At 37.7% G+C, this 24,320-nt stretch overlaps 1 protein-coding gene across 1 annotated transcript in view; it reads left to right on the top strand.

Annotated features, from left to right (window-relative positions):
• Positions 1-13,318: 13,318 nt before the first annotated feature.
• tspan2b (tetraspanin 2b) overlaps positions 13,319-24,320 on the top strand; it is a 50,740-nt gene continuing 39,738 nt past the window's right edge. Inside the window, exon 1 of the mRNA XM_067446865.1 lies at positions 13,319-13,481. Within this exon, the coding sequence (XP_067302966.1) occupies positions 13,413-13,481 (69 nt within the window). The 5' untranslated portion in view covers positions 13,319-13,412. The remainder of the gene's footprint in view (positions 13,482-24,320) is intronic.

Raw genomic sequence — 24,320 nt, 5'->3', positions numbered from 1 at the left:
TATTACGTTTTACAACAACAAAAAAGGTCATTTTTCAGGACCTGATTTTTTTGTCCATGAAAGGGTTAGTTCACCCAAAAATGAAAATTACCATTTTTTTTGTATTTACTCATCCTCAAGCCATCCTATGGTGTATATGACATTCTTCTTTCAGATGAAAGTGAATGGCAGCCCAAAATGTATAGCCCAAAAAAGTGCATCCGTCCATTACTTTTAGTGCTTCACACGGATCCAGAGGTTAATAAAGCCCTTCTAAAGTGAATAAAAAGGGGATTCTGTAAAAAAAAAAAAATCCATATTTAACACGCTATAAAGTAAAAGGTCTAGCTTTCACCAGACCGTCTTCCATATTCAACTGACCGCAACCGTATGACGTGGGACGTAACGTAAGCGTTTTGAACAGTGAGAGGCGTTACATTTTCTTTTAAAGTTGAATTCGAAAGGCGGTCCTGAGGGAGCTAGATATTTAATTTTTTTTAGCATGTTAAATATGAATATATGTCTAACAGAATCCCCATTGATTCACTTCAGAAGTCCTTTATTTACCCCTGGAGCCGTGTGGAGCACTTTTATAATGGATGGATGCACTTTTTGGGTTTCAAATTTTGGGCTCCCGTTCACTGCCATTATAAAGCTTGGAAAAGCCAGGACATTTTTTAATATAACTCTGATTGTATTCGTCTAAAAGAAGATTTAAATTTGAATAGCAGTTTAGTACATTTACCCCAATTCCGATTACAATAAATAGATTTTTCCCCTAAATATTTACATTTTATAATCAGGCAGCCACTTATAAATTGACAATACAATAACATAAAGCCTATGTGAGTATGCAAAGCAACATATTTCTAATACCAAATTCATCTCTGACACAGACAGAACACAATCCACAAAATCAGGCTGTAAATTTAATTCAAGTCTTTCGCTTGTATTGTGAGCATGTCAAATGTAAATAATATAACTGACAATACTTAAAGGTAGTATAGGTAGGAATTGGTTAAAAAAAACTTTGGGGATTTTTTTAAACTTTCTTTATATATCAATGCATAATTAAAATGTAAGTACTCTGAAAAAGAAAGTATAATAATTGAGTGTTTTTAGACCTCTCACGACTGTTTTAAAGACAGCTCATTATTTCCATTCACTCCTTCTCCCTTCTGGGCTCTTTCCAAAGCCACGCCCCCAAAACACATGAACGCGCCTCACCGACCAATCAGCTGGAAGACGCATTATGGACCTGAGAGGAGCGGTGTGCATGTAGTCACATCATGTCAGAATCACATGTAATAAAACATCTTACTTTATCAGTATGAATATAAACAGATAAGATGTCTTTTAGTACTCACTATCACGCTAGAATACCAGTACTGGTAAAGTTTAAAATATATTTTTGTTTGATTCGGTAACGAGCTAGTTATATTTACAAGGCAAAGCTTAAAACGGGTAGCACTGATAAAATTTTTTCCCAATAACATCAGTTATACTGTGATGAAGATGAATTTCGTGTAAGATTCATAACATACACTGTGTTTTGCATGTAAGAGTTTCCATGATGAAAGCATTTGATTAGCAGTAGCTAAAGCTAACTTAGCTCTAAAAAAAAAGTTCCTGGATGCGGTGTACTAGCTCTTACACATGCATTTTGTTATCTAAAGTTACATTTTGCGAAATTCAACACGACAGCGATCAACCTGAGCAAAACATATTGAGTATTTATCATCTCTACTAATGGCTAAGTGTATAATATTGTAACTTTATGCTAAGTAATGTTATGTTAGCTATATTAGGCAGCTTCATGTGCTACTGATTCATGCTTCATGAAAACATAAACCGAAAAAATGTATAATCAAAATGAAAGATTACCTGTCCAGCAGAAACACAGCCAGCAATGAGACGTGTTTCAGGTCCCTCAGTTCTCACCATCGTTGAAAAGCCACGCTGATATTCACTCGAGTTTGATTTCTTTGTTTATCCAAAGACTTCCTGTGCATTGCCTTTTCTCGTACTGTCTTCCTTTTTTGCATTGTTTGCCTTCGCTGACTGCAAAACCATGTACTGTGAATTTTAAATGCTCTTTCTCTGCCATTATTTTGCCTAGGTTTCTGGCCTCTTGAACTGCTCAAATCAAACGAGCGCGCGCACGTGGGCAGATCCTGTAGCGAAAGCGGTGGTCGCCATGGTAGCGAGAGAGAGTGACAGTCGCCCAAGCCAATCATTTGTTTCGTCCCGAATGAAAATAATGAACGGTGTTTATTGCAGATTAAAAAGTCTAGAGTCACTCGATTTTTATACTCTCCTTTTCAGAGTACTTACATTTTAATTATGTATTGCCATATAAAGAAAGTTTAAACAAATTTGGACAAAAGTGTTTTAGATCAGTCCTACCTACCCCACCTTTAATAGGCCTAACACATCTCAACAGCGCATCAGAAATGAGTGATGGAAACGGCACAATTCGCAAAAAAGATTTTACACTCACTCAAGGTTTTTGACTTTTGATGGAAATGCATGTGCCAAATAAATTCTGACGTAGCGAACATTAATCCCATGAGGACGCTTTTTAGGGGAGGTGATAGTTTGGATCAGCTCACTATAGCTTAAAAGAGCTGGCTCTTTCAGATCCCAAACGGCTTCATGTATTACCATTTAGTCAAATTTAGTAATTTAATATTAGAAAACTATCTGAAATAAAATAATTTTAAGCTAATTAAATTTCGCGCTCCTAAAAGTAGACTACCTTCACACAGGACATATTACTACTCTTATTTTCCACTGATAGTGTTATATTTACTTTTGGTTAATAGGTTACCAATACCGCCGTCATGCGCTCTAACAACTTGATGAAAACACACCTAATTAGCTTTTTTCTTTTCTTTACTATTTTTATTTTTATTTTATTTTTTTGGCGAACTTTGAAAATGTTTGCTTCATGTTTGGATGGAAACCCAGCTACTAAGGAGTTATTTGTGAACCTTTTTTGATATAATGAAACCATTTATTTAGTTCATTATATAGTTCATAATATGAGAAACTATTTTCAAATTAACTTTACCCACAGAAGACTCGATTAGTAAGGTATTGAGGAAGGATTACAATAGACTTCCATGTGTAAAAAAGATATATATATATATTATTTTTAGGTGAACTGTCCCTTTAAAAGTAAGAGTTCATTGTTAGATGAACATTATACACTTAGTTCTCAAGTATATAACTAAAGGTTTACATTCAAAGCAAGCACGCCTCCAAATGAGACCATTATTGTGTCAACTTGCAGAGATTATTGGTCATACAGGACAAGTAAAATTGTGTTACTGAAAATGTCTTATGTTTAATCAAGTTTTGTTTCCATTAACAATAATTTCAGGAATTAAAATCTGCTGCTGTGATAAATTTAGTTAGGGAGCAGTAGCACAGTCATTGGGCCCCTGAGAAATGTCCTTTTGTACAAAAAGGCTGGTACACACACACACACACACACACACACACACACACACACACACACACACACACACACAGCGCCACATCATTATGAGATTATCTTATTCCCAGCCTCTAAGGGTTAACAACACATCTGCTCATATCATTCTGTTGTTCCAGGAGAGATATAAGTGCCTGCTTTTAGAAACATGCAAACGTTCTCTTATATTGGTCTCAGAACTTGACCCACAGTTGGATGAATTGCAACAAAAGAAATGGGCATTACAATTTTTACTTCAATTTCTTAAGCACTCGCTTCATTTTAGAAAAAATAGTGCACTAACATTATGCAATTCATCAATGACACCTCACAGACACCCATTTCTTCCCATGACCCCCATTTACAATCATTATAATGTATTCTGGAGTTGTTACAGAAATAAAGGCAGAGCTCTTAATGCCTAATTGTCTGTTCTCCTGTGAATCTCAAAGGACGGATCTCAAATGCTGCCCTCTGCCTCCCCTCTCTCACTGTGGTTGCCAGGATATGGCTTTTAAGTTGCCAGGATACGGCCCCATCATACTCGAGGACGAGTGCTCTCAAAGGAAGTATAAGTAGACTTCTGTGGGACCCACAGAACAACTGTGGTGGTTTATTGGTGGGACCTTAAGTGGTCAATATTTTAGGAATGTGTTTTTGACAATTTTTTCACATTAAGATCACATTCAGATGCCATGACCTTCATATCATTGGGTTGATGACTGCATGTGATAATGCATATTTGTTCTCTAAATAGGGTGGCCATTCATCAGACGTCCTGTTTTTCCCAGGACAGTATTTCAGCTCTATGTTTAGTGTCCCGCCTTTTTATGAAAAAATAAAATTCATGTTTTGTCCCGTATTCTTTCCAAAATAGTCTGTGCTTTGTTATCATATAAAAGCCTCATCAAAGGTAGTCATTGTATATTTTGGAGAACAAATTACCATCTAAATAAAAATTTGTTATGGATTAACTTGCCGTTAGTGAAGGCAGGATATTAGAGAGCGCGGAGGAGATCAAGTCAGACGTGAAGGTGTCAAAGAGTGTGTACACATTTGTATGTACATACATAGCGTACATTTAACAAAGACCTTAAAAAGAGTTTATCAAGTTACTATGCGCAGTAAGTTGAGGAAAAAACTCAATCTCGCACTCAATGACACACACAACATGAATGGGGTTAATAAAGGCCTTCTGAAGCAAATCGATGCGTTTGTGTAAGAAAAATATCAATATATAAAAATGTATAATGTAAAGTTACGGCCAATAGCCTTCCATTCCAGTCTTCCATTGTAACCTGTGGTGGTTAAGTGTTTTTCAGTCACAAGATGGCGCCAGACAGTGAACAACAGCGGAGTAGATCATGCGGGATTGACCAATTAGAATCAAGTATTCCACACGTGACAATAAGCACTCATTGAAACCATTCTGTATTAAAGGAACTGTATGTAATAAAATTTTTAACTAAACATAAAATGGCCCTAATATGTCACTAGACATTAAGAAATCATGTTAATTTCAAAAAATGATATCACTGACAGCAGTGGTCCGGCCAGGATATTGTCATTTAAAAGTTGTTGTTGCAGCCAAGGGGGTAATCTAGCACTCGGAAAGCGTTCCACCCATAGGGGCGGCCATTGCTTACCAAGCCATCACCTGCTGTTAGCATCCCATTGACTCCCATTCATTTTTGAGTCACTTTGACAGTGAATAACTTTACATCTGAGGCGTTTATAGACTCCATTTGTCCATTGTTTATTTCTAAAGAAACACAACAATGCATAAAAGTCTCCAGTATCTTACACTATCGCCCTGCAGAAGCTGCTTTTGTAAAAATAGGCTAACGATTGACTCATAACCAACGCGACTGTCGCACAGTTGAGAAATTACCGTATAGACCTGAGGAGACGCTCGCAAGCAATCTTTTACTGTCTATGAGACAGTCGGGGGGACGTGGAGACATAAAGTCTGATAAAGTCAAGGGAGAAGAATGGGGAGAAGCCCATAGTGAGCCAAAAGCAACGGGACAGATTTCAGATTTCACTTTCCACAACTACTAGAATACTTACAACTGTCAGACAGTTTTCTCATGTCACATCTACGTCGTCAAGCTCAGTCTGAGCCTGCGCAGTACGCTCAGCAATCAGGAGGTGAGTGCCTCTAATTGACCTCATTTTCCGCAGTTGACATCTATGGGATCGCTGTGTCAATATCTTTTACTGTCTATGTCAACTGATGTTGATGTTGACATGTTGTGTTTTGGCCTGAAGCGCCGCCCTCCACCTATCAACCAATCACGAAGTCAGTTTCCGGGTTGCCAGATCTGCTCTAGTTACCACAGCTGCAGATCTACAAACGTTCCTGCTGATCCTGCAGCCAATCTGGCAACCTCGAGTCAGGGGATACACCGCTCTACAGTCATTTGAAAGTATGCAGTACCAGTTTTGGCCACAATCTTACATGTGCTTCCCTTAAAGTGACAGCAGCCTAATACCTAAGCCAGTACGATAAATCGCAATTAACCCGCACATGATCTAGCAAAGGCTTGTGATATTTAATTTGCAGCGTCTCAGTGCAGCACGGCTGTGATCAGTAGTTATTTCAGGAAATCCATGTGAGCATCATACTATCGGTGAGCTGAATAAACAGATTGAAATGGTTTGATTAAACATGACTAAATGCTTCTCATGTTTGGAAAGACGTTTGACGCGTGTTGATTTTTCAAAGGCAAGTTATATAAGTGACTTAAACTCGCAGTGCTTTCAGATGGAGCAGCGTTTACTACTGATCAAAGAACCGTATTCAGCTCTGAACCTTAAAGTATATTCTTATATTACCATGACCTTTTATATATCAAAAACTCAGGGGAAAGTTAATTTCTCAATCCATGACCCCTTTAAGGGGGTATTCCTGTCCCTGGCTCAAATAAGCCAAAATGATAGCATCTACCATCCAGTGAGAAAGCCTCTGCTTAGAGACTGCACGTCCCTTAGCCAGCAGCCATATCACCCTGTAGCCCAAGACTGGTTTCCCACTGAAGCTAAGCAGGGCTGAGCCTGGTTAGTACCTGGATGGGAGACCAAATGGGAAAATGACCTCACCCTGTGGTCTGTGTGGGTCCTAACACCCCAGTATAGTGATGGGGACACTGTGCTGTCAAAGAGCACCGTCCTTTGGATGAGATGTTAAACTGAGGTCCTGATTCTCTGTGGTCATTAAAAATCCTAGGATGTCCTTCGATAAAGAGTAGGGGTGTAACCCCGGCATCCTGGCCAAATTTGCCAATTGGCCCGTGTCCATCCTCATGGCCTCTTAATCATCTCCATATCCTGATTGGCTGCATCACTCGGTCTCCTCTCCACCAATCATCGGGTGTGTGGTGAGCGTTCTGAAGCAATATGGCTGCCATCGCATCATCCAGGTGGATGCTGTACATTGGTGGTGGTTGAGGAGATTCCCCCTTCTGTATGTAAAGCGCTTTAGGTGTCTAGAAAAGCGCTATATAAATGTAACAAATTATTATTATTAGTAGTAGTACAGCCACCATAGCACATGAAGAGCTAGTCCAACTATTGAATAGCAGCTTCTATATAGCTCCTTACAGCCCTGACAGGGCAGACAGTGCTCTGAGCATCAGCGTCATTCAAGGTTAATGGCTCAGAAGACAAAGCGGGTAGGAAAATTACCATAGACTGTGAAAAAATATGGGGGACCATGGAGGAAGCGGCGGGCTGCTTGGTTGGTCTAATCGTAAGTAAATTATTTAATGATTCTTTTTTACTAACAACATACGCATAGTACTACTCTTGTTATTCCTGCCATAGAAAAATATGATTAAAAAAAAATTGTAAGCAGGAGACAGGAGTAGAGTGACTAATAAAAACTCTGAATATGTCTCTGCTCCACAACAGACTTGGGGATGGACTCTTTTGCATCACAGTAGCAACCGGGTCCCGAGCTTTGCCACTGCAAGCACCACTCACATTTTCTTCAGGAAATGTACATTCACATAAGGAGGCAGGAGTAGGCTGGTATGCTGTCTAGCAAATCCAGTTAATTTAGCTAGTGAATGAATCAGCATTTCTGAGTAGCCTAAATTATTCAAATGACTCGGTCACCTGTCATCCTGTCCCAAATGGGACACTTCATATGCACATTTGGGGTGCGCCTCAGCTCCCTATTCAGTAATCAGGACACTAATCAGGGGATCAGTCAATGGGCTGACTCCATGATCAGTGCCCTGACTACTGAACTAGGTAACTGATTGAGGTCTTGTGAACTTATAATGGGTGTGCGTACATGTGTCTGCTAAGTCCATGAGACTGTAGGGTGTCCCATGTCATTTTAGGTCTCAGAAGTTACCCTTTGTGGTCAATATGCACCCTCAATGCACACTTTTGCTGAGCCCGCACTGGTGCAAGGTTGCAAGCTCTGCAGCAGACTTCTTCCCAACAGTCTAAGCGGCATTACATCATGAAAGTGTGGACTCATGGGAAGACGGCGAGTGTTTAGAGTGCCATTTGGGACAGGGCCATAGACTCTAGTCAGGGGTTGCAGCACCATATTTAATTTTTGACAGCTGGAATGAAGACAATGCTGTGAGGGATAGAAGCACGTTGAAAAATCAGTGCGGTTTAAAATAGATAGAATAACTGAGACATCTGAGCTTTAAAAAAGATAAATTGCAGTCGCTCTGTGATTAGATTAGGGGACAGCCCGGCTCATATGGTAATGAAGGTAAATTAACCAAGATACTTTGCAGACCCCTGGCTGCTTTGATCAAAAATAGCACGGACATGTGTATCGGAAGGGTCACATGCACACACTAATCTAATGAGAGATATAATCAAATTAATTCTGATGTATTCTCCATTCATCTGTAACTGAAACAGTAAACACAATTTTACCCACCTTCTCTGTCAAGGCAGAAAATAAAGATTCTGATATTAATTTAGTTGATTATAAGTGAGCCTGGTCCTGGTACCCTTTCGTTTATAAGCGGGATTCACAATAAGTTACTGGATCAAGGTTGTTGATGACTAATGCATTTATTTACCATTTCAAAGCATTTTTTTTTTTTTTTGCAGTTAAAAATAACTAAAACCAAAGCAATGCTGATAACAACAAACAGGTAGATTTCCAAAACACCTGTTGATGATAAATCATGAATTAATATCATGCTGTTTTGCATTTATTTTTAAGCAGGCCATGACCTCAGCCTTAAGTGTGCACACTTTCTAAGAACACTTACAATGTGTAGCGTTTTTAAAGGCGTCATGAACTGGCTTTTTTTTTTTTTTAATTATACTGTTGTCTGATCTTATGTCGTTCACATTGTTTTTACATTCAAAAACATCATTATGAATGAGTAATAGGCTTTTTCAACCCTGGTTTTGGTCTTGGCTTTCTCAAGAAACGCTTGTGTGCCGCACTGAAGACTTGGAAGTAAATGCCCACTGCTACGATTGGATAAGATTTGCATATTTAATGAGCTTCCGCTCCCCTGTCAGTACATGAGGGAATTGTTTTGAAAGCGTGTGGCAAGGATACCGGAATGATTTTATCACAGGGCTCGCAAAATGCCTTTATCAAACAAATGCAATGATTAATTTCTCATCCAACCCGCGATTGATTGGAATGTTTTTTTTATTACTTGACCCCCCCAATTGTTGAATATAACCGCAAACCGCATGCGCGCCCTTCAAATATCAAGTCAAGAGACTGAACAACGCACATAAAGAAAGAATTTCTATTTCACTATTTAAGATTACCTGTCAGCAGTTCGGTGATACGTTTTGATAGCCGTCTGAAAAACACACATCCCCGGGACGTTAGGCTTTGCGAGCCCTGGCCCATACATGTCAGAGGCTGATCACTGATCACGAATCGTAGCACAACACCACAAATGAAGGATTCTTCAGCCTGTGATAGCATGCTAAGGTATACGATCTGTAACAATGCAATACTATCACATATAAAAACATATTTTACTCACATAAGTATGCTCCACCCTTCCTGTCCGATTCAATATAGAAGCCACAGCATTGTGTTTTAATCTCAATATTTCTGCAAATCCAAGCTTCTCTTTTTTGGAAGAATGTGTTGTTTTGGTGGTGCTTTAGGCTCTGCATGGCTGTGCGTATGAATATGGTTTTCAGACTGCTCATAAAACATTCACTACTTGGCTTAAGAGATGAAAACCATATCATATAAATAATGAAAATTATAATTTCACACTTCACAATAGATCATTCTTTATAATGAACTACATAAGGCAATGTATCTGTTCAATAATATACTTGACTTACCTGTTGAGCAATAAAAACACAGTACAAAGTGTTTACAAAGCACAAACAAAGACATGGTCTGTGGTCGAGTTGTGCTTCTCTTCCTGTTTGAAAAACTCTTTTCAGATTCAAGCTTTAATGGCATGGTAAAAAGGTTTCTCATTGCCAAAGCATTTACAGTGCTCAAATTCATTTCATTATCAAATTTGCAGGCAACACTGGGCAGTGATTGACAACACTCTGATCATAGTCAGATTAAAAGTAGGCCATGTCCTAAATAGCACACTTCAAGTGCTTCTCAAATGGAAGACTGTATTCTAGTGAGGCTGTGCCCTTCCTAGTCCAGTCCTTTCAGATGATTGTAGGCTAGATTCCTCTTTAGCATTAAATGCTTTGAATGAGATGGTCTAAGTGCACATGGCTACAGAACACGCCCCTGCAGTCAGGGTATGAAAATACTATTAAAACTAAATTTTGGAAAAAATATTTTGTACTGACTTTCAATGAATGGGATAGAATGAAAAAAAAAAAAAACCTAATCACTCTGTGGCTTATATTATTTTAATTGATTAATTTACACCAAAACAAAAGATAACATGTTTGGCTTCATCTCAGAAAACATGATTTTTCTTACATTTCAAATTGAACTCAGACAAGCTCAATGCTGACTTTTTCTGTCAGATCTTTTTTGTGAATTGAAACGTATACAAAGGATTGTGGGTGATTAAAGGAAATGAAAGATAAACTTGATGCATCCTTCAAAACGAGCCGAATGAAGGATGCAAAATGAACACTGCCTTCCAAGGATCCTTCAAAATTGAGACAGCATCTAATTATTATTGGATATAATCAGGTACAGGGGAGTAACAATATATCATCACAATATATTGCGACACAAAAACGCACCAATAAGTAAAAATTATGTATTGTATCATGTTTTTAATCCAGACATATTTGGCGTTTTAGGAGCCTGAAACCAGTATTTTTTAAAACTAGGTCCCAGAGCGGATAGATCTGAAACCGACACCCTCGCGTTTTTTGTGTGTACATGTAACAGAGGCCAGCTAGTAGCAGTTGCTGTGTGAGCCTTTAGCCTCCTTATTAGAGTGTCCGACTCTCATGCTGGCGGACCGCGGTTCGAGTCCCTGTCCGAACAGAAGGGGTTGCATTGGTGCCGTGACCCGGATGGGAGTGAGGTTTAAGGGGGTGAGTGTAACAGAGGCCAGCTAGTAGTAGTTACTGTGTGAGTAAACCTCACTCCTCTAACCTCAAGAGACGCTTTAGCGACTGATGCTAGGGGTTGCAGCCCTTAGCCTCCTTGTTAGAGTGTCCGACTTTCATGCCAGCAGAACCAGGTTCGAGTCCCGGTCCGAATAGAAGGGGTTACATACAGTAGATCCATATATTTTTTTATGATGTCATCACACTACACCTCGCGTAGAAAAGACTATAAGGGTAGCAACTACAGCCACTGGACATGCACACATAAATAATATAATTACTGTATTTGCATTATTGTAAGGGTAGGTTTTTGGTTTGGGTAGGTGTTAATAAAACACAATCTGGTAAGTAGCAAATGTATTTATTGTTATTATATCGGAAGACTTTGCTTCACTTCCGACCATCGCTGTACTCCTAGGGCCACTCAAATCTTGCCCTGTAGGGCCAATGTGCTGCAGAGTTTAGCTCCAACCCTAATCAAACACACCTGAACATGCTAATCAATGTCTTCTGGATCATTAGAAAATCACGGATGGGTGTGTTTGATCAGGGTTGGAGTTAAACTCTGCAGCGCATTGGCCACAACTCTTCTTCTCTGTTTTTAGTGTATTTCTGTGGCAGAATTAAAGCGCCACACACTGGTCTGGCATGTATACTACATAGTTTTGAGTCAGTTTGGTAAGTAGCTATTTCTTGAGACGAGGAGGGAAAAATATTGGATAGAGAAAGCTCTGGCTTTGCGTTGAAGTGGCCTAAAACACAAAAGCTTGAATAGGCAAACTGAAACCAGTAAATGATCAACAGGTGGGTGAAATTAAACCATAAAGAGTCACAGGATTCTGGGGAATGTAGTTTATAATGGGAGAACAACAAAGTAGGAAGGAGTGCCCTCTAGAGGAGCTCATAGCTGGTGATCGTGACAGTAACAATCTGTATAGTTCACCCAAAATAAAAATTACTGAATGGGAAAAAATGAAAGTTTATGAGAAAAATGTTTTTGTTTACAAAGATTTAGTTTCAATAGGCTACTACATTAAACGATTTTATAATATTGAATCTAAAGTATAATAATGCAATGGGGGAATATATGCGAGTCGTGATAATCCCAAATGTCTTGTGTTACCAGTAATAAGTAGCCTACATTATTTTAAATATCTAGTCAGTGATAGTGCAAGCATATTCATCTGAGATAATTATGTGTTTTCAGCATGCAGAATCATGATTAATGTTATTCTATTGGGTTATACAGCACCAAGTCCAAGACTATTCATTTCCACCCCAAATGTAATACCAAATTTAGCATTTTAATCAACTCATTTTTTGTTAACCTTTTACCATATGTCTTGGAGTATCACAATAATATCGTATCGTGAGTTCAGTATCGTGATATGTATCGAATCTTGACTTAAGTGTATTGTTAGTATGTAATTATTAATTGACCTGATAAAATTTATATATATTTTTGACGTATCCTGTTTCTTAAAAATGTTTAACGGCTGGAATATTAGGTTTGTCATTTTATTAAACATTTTGGTCATTATTTATTTGAACATGTAGTACATGCTAGTAGATAACATTATGTTGTAGGTCAAATCCGGCCTTAGTTGTTTAAGGAAATTGTTGTTAAAAACTTAACTGATTTTGAATGTTAAAATAGGGGTCTTCTGGGAAAAAAACACTGCTCTATCCCATTGGTTTTGGTGTTATTAGGGGAGCCAATCACAACCCGTGCCTTTCCTCTAGATATGGCACTGAACCAGCCACTATGAGATCAACTAATATAGCAAACCCGAACCATCCAATCAATTCCCAATGGGCAAAATCAAATTCCGCCCCCTACATTTTTTTTCTTGTTCAAATATGCGTTTTCTCAAAATGTCCAAATAGGGAAGAAAAATATCTCATTTCCGTTTCATGCTGACTTTAATTAACATTTCAAACTGACAGCCATACCAATTACACTTTTAAAGCTGCAAATAGCCTACCAAATAATATTGTAATATCTTTTCTGATTTGGCACTCTAGTAATATGTAGCCTAAGTTAGTTAAATAAATATAATATTACTCTTTAACTTAAAGAAATATAGCAGGGTCAATATATTTGTTAATGGTAAATTCGTTTTAATTTTGAGATTATTTTAAGAGTGAAAACTAAATGTTTATTCACATGTGCTCTGTAGTTGTCCATTAAAAAAAGCATTTAAAAGTTTGTCTAGGACCGCATAGTCCTATGAAAGAAGCCACTGTGCAGTGCGTGGGTAGAAAAATCGGCCGTCCCAAACCCCCTTCGAGTCACCCCGACACATTATTCAGAGGGGCGGGACAGAGACGCTGAAGGAATCACCCGCTGCTACTCGTACAGATGTTGACAGGGCTCGTGCAGTGCAACAGCATCTTCGCATTTCACTGTTTTTGATAAAAGAGGCACTCACTTTGTATCTTTACCATGGGAAAAGTTGAAGGCGGGATGAAATGTGTGAAATATCTCCTCTTCGTGTTCAACTTTATATTCTGGGTAAGTAAGACAGCAGTGTTGTATTTACATGCTATCATGTGTGGGGTTTTAGTAGGCTATATTGCTGTCTGGATTCAGTTTTCTGTGTTATAGTGTCCACACACCTTATGTGGGGATTTAAAGCTTGATTCGGGGAGGCTGAGAGTCACTGCTCGTAAGACTCAAATCAGATTTTCCACTGAGGAAAATCCGCCCCTTTTTCCTTCGGCGTGTGTTTGTTTGGAGGGCAGTAGCCGGACACTGGCGCACTGAAGTAGTACTGGGGGTTTGATTCACCCCACTGACTTCAAATCTGTTCATTTGTTCAGATTCTTTCACAGATTAGTTTCAGGTTATATCTTTACGCCAATATTATTGAACCATGGAATCAAAATCAACAGTTCTTATTTTTCTTTTTTGTCAAATTATTAATTACATATTATTTATCCGTGCACATTTTTTTAACCCTACCCTCGGTCTTTAGTGAACTGTCCTGGGACATCATACTCTTCTTCTCATTCATTTTGTAAAGTTAGACATCAGCCTTCTTATTCCTCAATCAATTCATTATAAACAATACTAGCTATATAAAAAATGCAATTTTAAAAGAATGTGATGATGAGGAGGACAGTGATGATGATGGGATAAAACATCTGCTCAAACTGAACCCTCACAAGCTACAAAAGGTCACAAAATATGCTTTATTTTATTCTTTTATAATTTACTATTATACCAGGACAGTTTTATATTATTGTGACAGGTAGAGATCAATCTGTGTTAGATAAGAATCCGGGTTGTTAAAGACCCCAAAATGTAAGAATGATCCGCGAAACAGTCATGCATTTAAGGTTCATTTGTCTCTCCTTGTATCTTTGATCTTCAAAGAAAAGAAGAGAAAAGAAAAGAAAAGAAAAGACTTGCATTTCATGTCAGCTTTAATGCCCGGTCAGTTCTTCGATCCTAGTTTATGAATGAGAATCGATTAAAGGTGCAGTGTGTGAATTTTAGCAGCATCCAGCAGTAAGGTTGTGAATTGCAGCTGTCCACCACACACCCCTGCCTTTTGGTGCGCATAGAGAAGCTACGGTGGCCGACACAGGACAAATATGTCGTCGTCTGAGACAGCAGAGAGTGACTAGTGCTCTGTAGAGAAGTTTGTCCGTTTAGGGCTAAATATTTCGCTGCAAAATGGCGACTTCACTGTAAGGAGACCCGCGGTGGATAGAGATAGAAATGGCTCATTCTAAGGTAATAAAAACATAACGGTTCATTATGTAAGGTCTTTATACTCCACTGAAAACAAAGTGATGTGTATTAGTATTTCTGTCAATAGATCCTCCTAAATATTACACACTGCACCTTTAATTGGTTCATGCAGACTCAGACATTTATTTCGAGAAAGATGCCTAATTCATTAATTCATTCAGTAATTATTAATTTTATTTATTTATTTAATTAACATTTAAATTCGACTTTAAAGCTCACTGACAAGTCCCAGTTCATTCGTTCAGATGAAGTGACTCAGACAGTGAACAGTCAGTATATTTGTTCATTTTGCACAAACATTTTCCTTCACAGACTACACTTGAAATGCTTTTTCATGCAAATATTCTTCTGTATAAAAGGACTTTGGGACTTTGATGGATTGCTAAAAGACTTTAGTGAACTGAGTAAATGCATGGTTTCTACATTTAAAAGATTTGTTTAAACAGAATGGATAATTTATGAATAAAACACTGCTGGTTCTGCTTATATGGGCATTAACTATGGCACGGCACACACAGTTTAATGAAGGCTACTTTTCATTGAGTTGACACAATTATCTGCTTTATAAACGTTTCATACAACAGAAGCAGACTCTGATAGTTCATGTAAAATTTCTCTGGAGTTTTCTGGAGTGAATATGCAACCCTTTCATTTATACGTGAATGTTTCCTTACATTAAAATAAATTCCCAATTTGAGTGAATAGTATAATAAATACTCTTTGAATAAAATATTAGACAATCTTGGATGTAAATATATATATATATATATATATATATATATATATATATATATATATATATATATATATATATATATATATATATATATATATATATTTCCATAGTACTTTTTTATTAGTAATTTTGTTTAAGCTCCATGCAAATTAAAAAAAAAAAACATAGTAATCTCTTATAATCATGAACAACTGGCAATGTAAGGAAAGTTCATTGTTCAAGCTTTGAGAGCTCTGTTTTGGGGTGTATCATACTGTTTGGTTGAATTTTTGGACCTGTTGTTAACATTAAATGACATGAATGTGGTTAATGCACATCTAATAATTGCAGAGAAACGCCTAGATTCCCATTAAACAGGTCTGAACTCTAGGAACTTTTTCTGTTTCCACAATAAAAGAACTCTCGTAAAGCTTTAATAGTATTTTGTACAATTTCAGCCATTTTAGTGTCAGGTTTTGTCAATTAGATTTTCAAACAACTGACATTTTCCCTTCAGCAGCTGCTCTTTGCACTTCGGACCTTCAGTTTGACACACACACACACACACACACACACACACACACACACACACACACACACACACACACACACACACACACACACACACACACACACACACACACACACACACACACACACGGCAATAAAAAATCTAAATGTCTTCAAACTGAGGTTTTGTCTCTCATGTTCATTCTAATAACAAATATTGATAGATGATCTATTAGTACTACATTAGCCAAAATGTTAAAGGGGGGGTGAAATGCTGTTTCATGCATACTGAGATTTTTACACTGTTAAAGACTTGGATTCCCATCCTAAACATAGACAAAGTTTCAAAAACTAATGTTGGACGTTTGATGGAGTATTTCTGTGTCAAAAATACTCCTTCCGGTTTCTCACAAGTTTCGGAGAGTTTTTTTCGAGTATGGCTCGGCTTGACGTCGATAGATCGGAAGGTCCTTGTATGGGCCGTACGGGCTCTTCTCCCGGTAGGGTGCGCGCGCGCGTGACTAGAGCGAGAGAGGAAATGCACGCCCATAAACACTCTCAGCTGCAGATCCACTCGTCCGTGAACACTTATGACGCGCCGCGCTCCACTTTATTCCTATGGGTGACGTCGAGCGACTTCAACGCTTCAGCACAGCATTCCGGGAAGGCAGCGCTGCATTTGAACCGATTTGAACGCAGAAATGACGGGAAGCTTCACAACATCGCTTCAGTCGCGTCGCAAAGTGGATTTCCACGGTCTCTGCTGTCACAGGACTTCACCAAATCATACCAAAGAAGTGTGTTTTTGACGGAGCGGTCCCAGCGATAAAGGTTCGGTCCTGCTTTGGAAGCAGCCGGTGAGTAAAACTGCTTCAAATGTCTCTGCTGTTGGCTACCGTCGCATGAGTAAACATCAGTAAATGACACGATCACATGCTTCATCATTCAAATGCGCTTACGGACTCTATTGTTGTTCTATGTAAGTTATAACGTTACACTAGTCTGACGTGCAAAACCGTTTTGCTTGCTACTGCTAAGGTTTAGTCGCATACAATAGTCCATAAACCGAATCATGTCCTCATAAACTGAGAGTAAAGACACACAAATGTTGTCAGGCCACTAAATACAGTCCATACCACAGAGACGGACGTCCTGCTGTTGCTGTTTCTCCTGTTCAATTTATTTCAGCCTCCGAATGATTCTGGATCATTATCTGTATTAGCTGAGATAGCCATGAGTTTCTCCACGCTTGAGGACGTCACCGCTTAGTGCGCTCGTCATTCTTTAGCTCCGCCCACACGATACGCCTTCAGGCGCTCGTTTTTTTCCGGAAAGACTCGGTACAGCCCATATTTCTTTTATAAATATAATAAAACTAAAGACTTTTTGGAGATATGAAGGATGCAATTCTACCCTATAGGTACTCAAGATTGACATGAGATTGACTGAAACTGAGTGTTTCACCCCCCCCCCCTTTAAGTACACTGCAAAAACAGCAATTATTAGGAAAAGCAAAATTATATATAATATATATATATATATATATATTGAACTAATATTCTAGCTTGGGCTTAGTGAATATGAAGACATAATGATTATTTATGGAGCATATTTATTTATGGGCCATACAAAAACATTTTGTATACAAAACTGCATATAATAAATACAAAATAACTGCATGCAACTCGCTAAACTGAGCATGATGACATGAAAATAATGTAGAACAGTACAGTTTGAAAAGTTTGTTATTGCATAACACTGCAAAGTTTCGTAAAAATAGCAAGCAGCATACACTCTAAAAAATAAATTATTCGAAGTTTTAAATAAAACAAAGATTATTGGAGAATGTTTTTCAAGAAAAATGTAAAACAGATTAAAACATTTCTTTAAAAAATTTTTGGTATAATAAATATACATTTTTATTTGTAAAACCTAAAATATTGCTACCGTAAAGTTCTGGCAACCACAGTTGCCATTAATACCATCAATTTCAGTTTTTCCCCCAAATTTTTTACATTGTATTTTAATATTTCTACTTCAAATGTTCATGTTTAATTTAGTTACTTAGTATATTTAAACAAATAATAAAAAGTACATTTCATGAATAATAGCAAAGAAACGACAAGTAACACATTAAATAAAAATGTTAAAATATAATGTAAAAAAAATTAAATTTACAGTATCATTTATGATTTAAAAACATAGTGTATTTAAGCAATTCTATTTTTAGAAATTGCTTAAATTTTCTGTGGGAAATTGACAGCATGTCACAGATGTTGCCAATATATGTGATTGTGTATTTGTATAGGCTATTTGTATCCTGGATGCTTAAATACACACACACAAAAAAAACATTAAAATTGAATGTGTTTATTGTCATTTAATGTAATTATTTGTGAAATACAAGCAGTTTCTGAGAAAATCTTATGCAGATTTTTTTTTTTCAGCTCAGTAAGCAGAGCTCAAGTATTTCATTCTGAACATTCATTTATCTGAGCTTATCCGAGCAGTTATCCCAGAAATCCATTTAGTCAAAGGAAGCTCCTGTAGTACTCAGTGTGACTTTTTTCCCTGCTGCAACACCTGCAAAGTTCATCAATGTTGGGAGTGTTTTGAAAGAGGCCTTGTGATACAAATGGTCAAAGCACAACTTCCAATGTCTGCTGCTCCTGTAAGGCTTAGCACTGCAAGCCCGAGGCTTTCCTAGGCCATCCAAATGAGCACTTCTGGGCTTTCAGCCTTCATTCCGTATACTTTTGGGTAAATTGCCCAACCTGGGGCTATTGTGTGAATAGAAACATTGGTGAAAGGACCAGGCCTGTGGATCTTACACTCTTAAAAATGAAGGTTCTTGATTGGCATCATGGATGGTTTCTACTAGCATGTTACAGTATTTGTTTGGCAACAGTTTTTCTTATCGTAATTGATGGATTGTGTAGGTTTTCATTTCTTAAACAACCATGTTGGAAGACACATCATGAACATATTCCAGGATGTCAGTTTCAAAGTTTCATCAGCTTAAACTGTGAAAGAATGAAGAATCATTTTCACACATGAGTCCAGACCTTACATCAATTGAGAGTCTTTGGGATGTGCTGGAGGAGACTTTACAGAGTGCTGGACTCTTGCATCCTGATCTTGACCAAACATTGATGCACCATTGAGGTTTATACATTTTTGGGAGTTATTCTCTATATTTATTGTGCCAGGAGTGGTTATGGTAAGGGTGTGACATTTCCCAAACACACTCGTAGCGGTTGATCAGTCACAACACACTGATCCAGCCGATCAATCAGAGCACATTATGCTTTTCAGAAGAAGGAGCTTCAGACAGAAATTGCATACTCTCTTAATTATTTTGAATAAGTAATTCCTTCATGATCGCTAAAAAAGTATGTTCTATCTATGTGTATTAATGTTGTCCAGATGTTGTCATTATCATGTGACCTACCAGTATCAGTTGCGTCGCTTCACTGCCATTCATCAATTCCAAGTATATATCTCTGCAGGTTAGTAATAGGCGTTACCACATCAGTGGGCGTGGCCATAAACAGAGGGACGTTTTCAGCTGTGTTACCTGACAGTGTGGGTAGGGTTTAGGGGTTGGGATGGGTAAAGGGGATCATTTTCATTGCGTGATTTATAAATACCCATCAGTTTGAAAAAACCCCACATATTTAGAAACGCCCACTCTTGTTCCGCAGAGACCTCATATTCATAAATTCTCATGGGCCGTGACATTCCTGAGTACTGTGAATTCTGAGATTTTTTTTTGTCACAATGGGCCCTATTCTAACGATCTAAGCACTTGAACGCCTCTCTAGAGATTTTTAATATTTGTGTGCTACTGCTCGTCCCTGTGTGTGTAATAAGCAGAGTGTGAGCACGTTATGCACCAGTCTATAGACGCAAATTACTAACGCCCTTTAAATAACACAACAAATAGTCACAGTCATTTTCAGTTCTTCGAAATAGCAACACGCCAACAATGCGCCTGAACACACCTGGTTTTCAGACCAGCACACCCATGTGCGAACAGATGGACTCGAGTGCATTTGCTATTTAAACAACGTGGTGCTGGATGAGAAAATTATAACTGCGTCTGGCTGAAACTAGCAAAAAAAATTATTGCGTCGCGCCTGTCGTCACATTGCGCCGAGTGTATGACAGGGCCCAACCTGTTTTTCACCTATTATATAGTAGGGAAGTATGCGATGCCCAGAACAACTAAACAACGCGTTACTGACAGACTGGGAAGAGCGGTGCTGCAACAATGTCAAATATGTGAAAAAATGTTGTAGGGCCCTAAAATTTCCATGATCACGGAATCGCGGACGGAAACGTGGAATTGGCCTATTAAGACGGAATCTGCATATTAACACAGAATCTGCATATTAACACAGATTCTGCATATTAATGCGGAATCTGCATATTAACACAGAATCTGCTTATTAATGCGGAATCTGCATATTAACGCAGAATCTGCATATTAACACAGAATCTGCATATTAACACGAAATCTGCATATTAATGCGGAATCTGCATATTAAAACAGAATCTGCATATTAATGCGGAATCTGCATATTAACACGAAATCTGCATATTAATGCGGAATCTGCATATTAATGCGGTATTTGCATATTAACACAGAATCTGCATATTAACGCGGAATCTGCATATTAATGCAGAATCTGCATATTAACACAAAATCTGCATATTAACACAAAATCTGCATATTAAACACGGAATCTGCATATTAATGCAGAATCTGCATATTAACACGGAATCTGCATATTAATGCAGAATCTGCATATTATTGCGGAATCTGCATATTAAACACGGAATCTGCATATTAACACAGAATCTGCATATCAATGCGGAATCTGCATATTAACACGGAATCTGCATATTAATGCAGAATCTGCATATTAATGCAGAATCTGCATATTAAACACGGAATCTGCATATTAACACGGAATCTGCATATTAACGCAGAATCTGCATATTAACGCAGAATCTAGTGTCAATGCAGAATCTGCATATTAACGCAGAATCTGCATATGAACGCGGAATCTAGTGTTAACACGGAATCTGCATATTAACGCGGAATCTGCATATTAAAGGGGAATCTAGTGTTAACGCGGAATCTGCATATTAAAGGGGAATCTAGTGTTAACGCGGAATCTGCATATTAAAGGGGAATCTAGTGTTAATGCAGAATCTGCATATTAACGCGGAATCTAGTGTTAATGCGGAATCTAGTGTTAACGCGGAATCTGCATATAAACGCGGAATCTAGTGTTAACGCGGAATCTAGTGTTAACGCGGAATCTGCATATTAAAGGGGAATCTAGTGTTAACGTGGAATCTGCATATTAAAGGGGAATCTAGTGTTAACGCGGAATCTGCATATTAAAGGGGAATCTAGTGTTAATGCGGAATCTGCATATTAACGCGGAATCTAGTGTTAATGCGGAATCTAGTGTTAACGCGGAATCTGCATATAAACGCGGAATCTAGTGTTAACGCGGAATCTGCATATAAACGCGGAATCTAGTGTTAACGTGGAATCTGCATATTAACATGGAGTCTAGTGTTAACGCGGAATCTGCATATTAACATGGAATCTAGTGTTAACGCGGAATCTGCATATTAACGCGGAATCTAATGTTAACGCGGAATCTGCATATAAACGCGGAATCTAGTGTTAACGTGGAATCTGCATATTAACACGGAGTCTAGTGTTAACGCGGAATCTGCATATTAACACGGAATCTAGTGTTAACGCGGAATCTGCATATTAACGCGGAATCTAGTGTTAACGCGGAATCTGCATATTAACACGGAATCTAGTGTTAACGCGGAATCTGCATATTAACGCGGAATCTAGTGTTAACGCGGAATCTGCATATAAACGCGGAATCTAGTGTTAATGTGGAATCTGCATATTAACACGGAGTCTAGTGTTAACGCGGAATCTGCATATTAACACGGAATCTAGTGTTAACGCGGAATCTGCATATTAACGCAGAATCTAGTGTTAACGCGGAATCTGCATATTAACGCAGAATCTAGTGTTAACGCGGAATCTGCATATTAACGCGGAGTCTAGTGTTAACGCAGAATCTGCATATTAACGTGAAATCTAGTGTTAACGCGGAATCTAGTGTTACCGCAGAATCTGCATATTAACGCAGAGTCTAGTGTTAATGCGGAATCTGCATATTAACGCGGAGTCTAGTGTTAATGCGGAATCTGCATATTAACGCGGAGTCTAGTGTTAACGCAGAATCTGCATATTAACGTGAAATCTAGTGTTAACGCGGAATCTAGTGTTACCGCAGAATCTGCATATTAACGCGGAGTCTAGTGTTAATGCGGAATCTGCATATTAACACGGAGTCTAGTGTTAATGCGGAATCTGCATATTAATGCGGAATCTGCATATTAACACAGAATCTAGTGTTAACGCAGAGTCTGCATATTACCACAACCCCTCCCGTCATTTCAGCTCGCCCTTCAAAACAATAAAAGTATGGCGAAGTTGGTCTCCACGGCTCTGCTTTCGACAGCGAAAAAGTTAAGAAACTCAACGCTAATGGCGGTTTCATGTAGCACAGAAGCATTGCGCATGGAGAGCGTGAGCCGCTCGCCCGTTGTGCTTTTACACAGGCAGCATTGGTCGTGCACAGCTGAACCGCGGCTTTATTGCAATTACAGACAAATATTGTCCATTCTGTCAGATTTCCCGGTGGTCTGCTTGACCCCTGTCATTCTTGTGCTGTTTTATGATTGGCACATTAGGCAGCATATCTCTTGCAAATGCGACCGTGTTCCCCTCTGTTCCAAACACATATGCATATAACATGCTGTATATGGGTAGTTTACATGATAAAAGTAACCTTAAAGTTAAGATAAGCCTCTAGTTTTAATCATTTAAAGGGGCCTTTGAAGTTGGGGAAAAAAATTCTGGCAGTGTTGTGTTTTGAAGTATTTTATTTTTATTTTTCACAGCTCTGGATATCATAATGGTGATTAGTAAACACACAGAACAATTCACTACATGATTTCATAGCGAAATGGGATATTTTTTCATGTTAATTTTCAGCTTTAAATGTTTTACTTAATAGTACTGCACTGTAAAAAATTATTTAGAAAAAAAGTTACCTGGTCGCATTAAAATTTTGAGTTCATTGTAATTAAAATTTTGAGTTAATACAATGAACATTTTTTGAGATTCGACAACCTTTATTAAAATATTATTAAAAGATTTTGTAAGCATATTGGGTAATTGTGTGTGTTTTATTTCTGATGACGCAGTGAAACATGCCAAATTGTGCTATTTTCATGATTTATAAATTTTTTTATGTGGTTCAGATACAATAATATTTTGAGTTTCTATTTATTAAACAAATTTCCTTCATTGTATCAACTCAATTTTTTAATTTCAATAAACTCAAAATTTTAAAACAACCAGGTTACTTACTTTTTTTAAGTTAAACCAACAAAAAACAACCAAATTTTTTTACAGTGTGTATGTAAAAGATGATTCTTATGAATTTTATTTTAGTTCTTTTTTAATTTTTTTACTTGAAAGAAAAAGCTAGTGGAGCACTTTCGTTTTAGCTTATATAAACTAATATAATGTATTTTACCGGAAAGTTTAAAGCTCATAACCATTAATATTTGAAGTACTTAAAGTGCAGTGTTATGTTGCATCATGCAGTATTTGTCCTAAAAAGTAAATGAAATTGTTTGTTACCTCAATAAATTTAAGGTCATTCCTATTTTTTGTTTTATGTTCTATTATATTAACATTAAAGGCACACTGTTTTTGATTAAACAACAGTAAAGGGTAAAAAAAATGAATTCCCAAAAATTTAAAAAAAAAGAATCTGCAAAAATTAAAACGGAAAAAAATGGAATTTGGGAAAAATTAAAACAGATTTTATAGGGCCATAATGTTGTTGTTTATTTTTTTTTACATTCAAGCATGAAAACCTATTTGAGCCCAAATGCAAAACCTTCTTCAAGGACTGTTTAGTGAAAAGTTCTTTGGAAACCAAAATGTTTTTTATTTCTATGGCATCACTGCGAAAACCTCCTTTTTGAACCTTTATTTTAAAGAGGGTAGTTTAATTTAGTAAAATGTGGTTAAACAGAATTAAAGAATAGAAGATTGAGAATATCAAGCCTGATTAAGCGGCCGACGGGGGAAATAGGATAGAAAAGGGTTAGAGATTGTAGCGTGTGTGCGAGAACGAGCTAACGAGAAACAGTTGGTATGATCATGACCTAGTTAACCAGTGAACGCAAGAGTATTGTTGGTAAAATTGTGCAAACTCACAACTTCTTGTACAATAACTTCT

Source organism: Pseudorasbora parva, chromosome 6 (assembly GCF_024679245.1).
Source record: "Pseudorasbora parva isolate DD20220531a chromosome 6, ASM2467924v1, whole genome shotgun sequence".
Taxonomy (NCBI): domain Eukaryota; kingdom Metazoa; phylum Chordata; class Actinopteri; order Cypriniformes; family Gobionidae; genus Pseudorasbora; species Pseudorasbora parva.
This window is presented reverse-complemented; position numbering and strand designations above follow the sequence as displayed.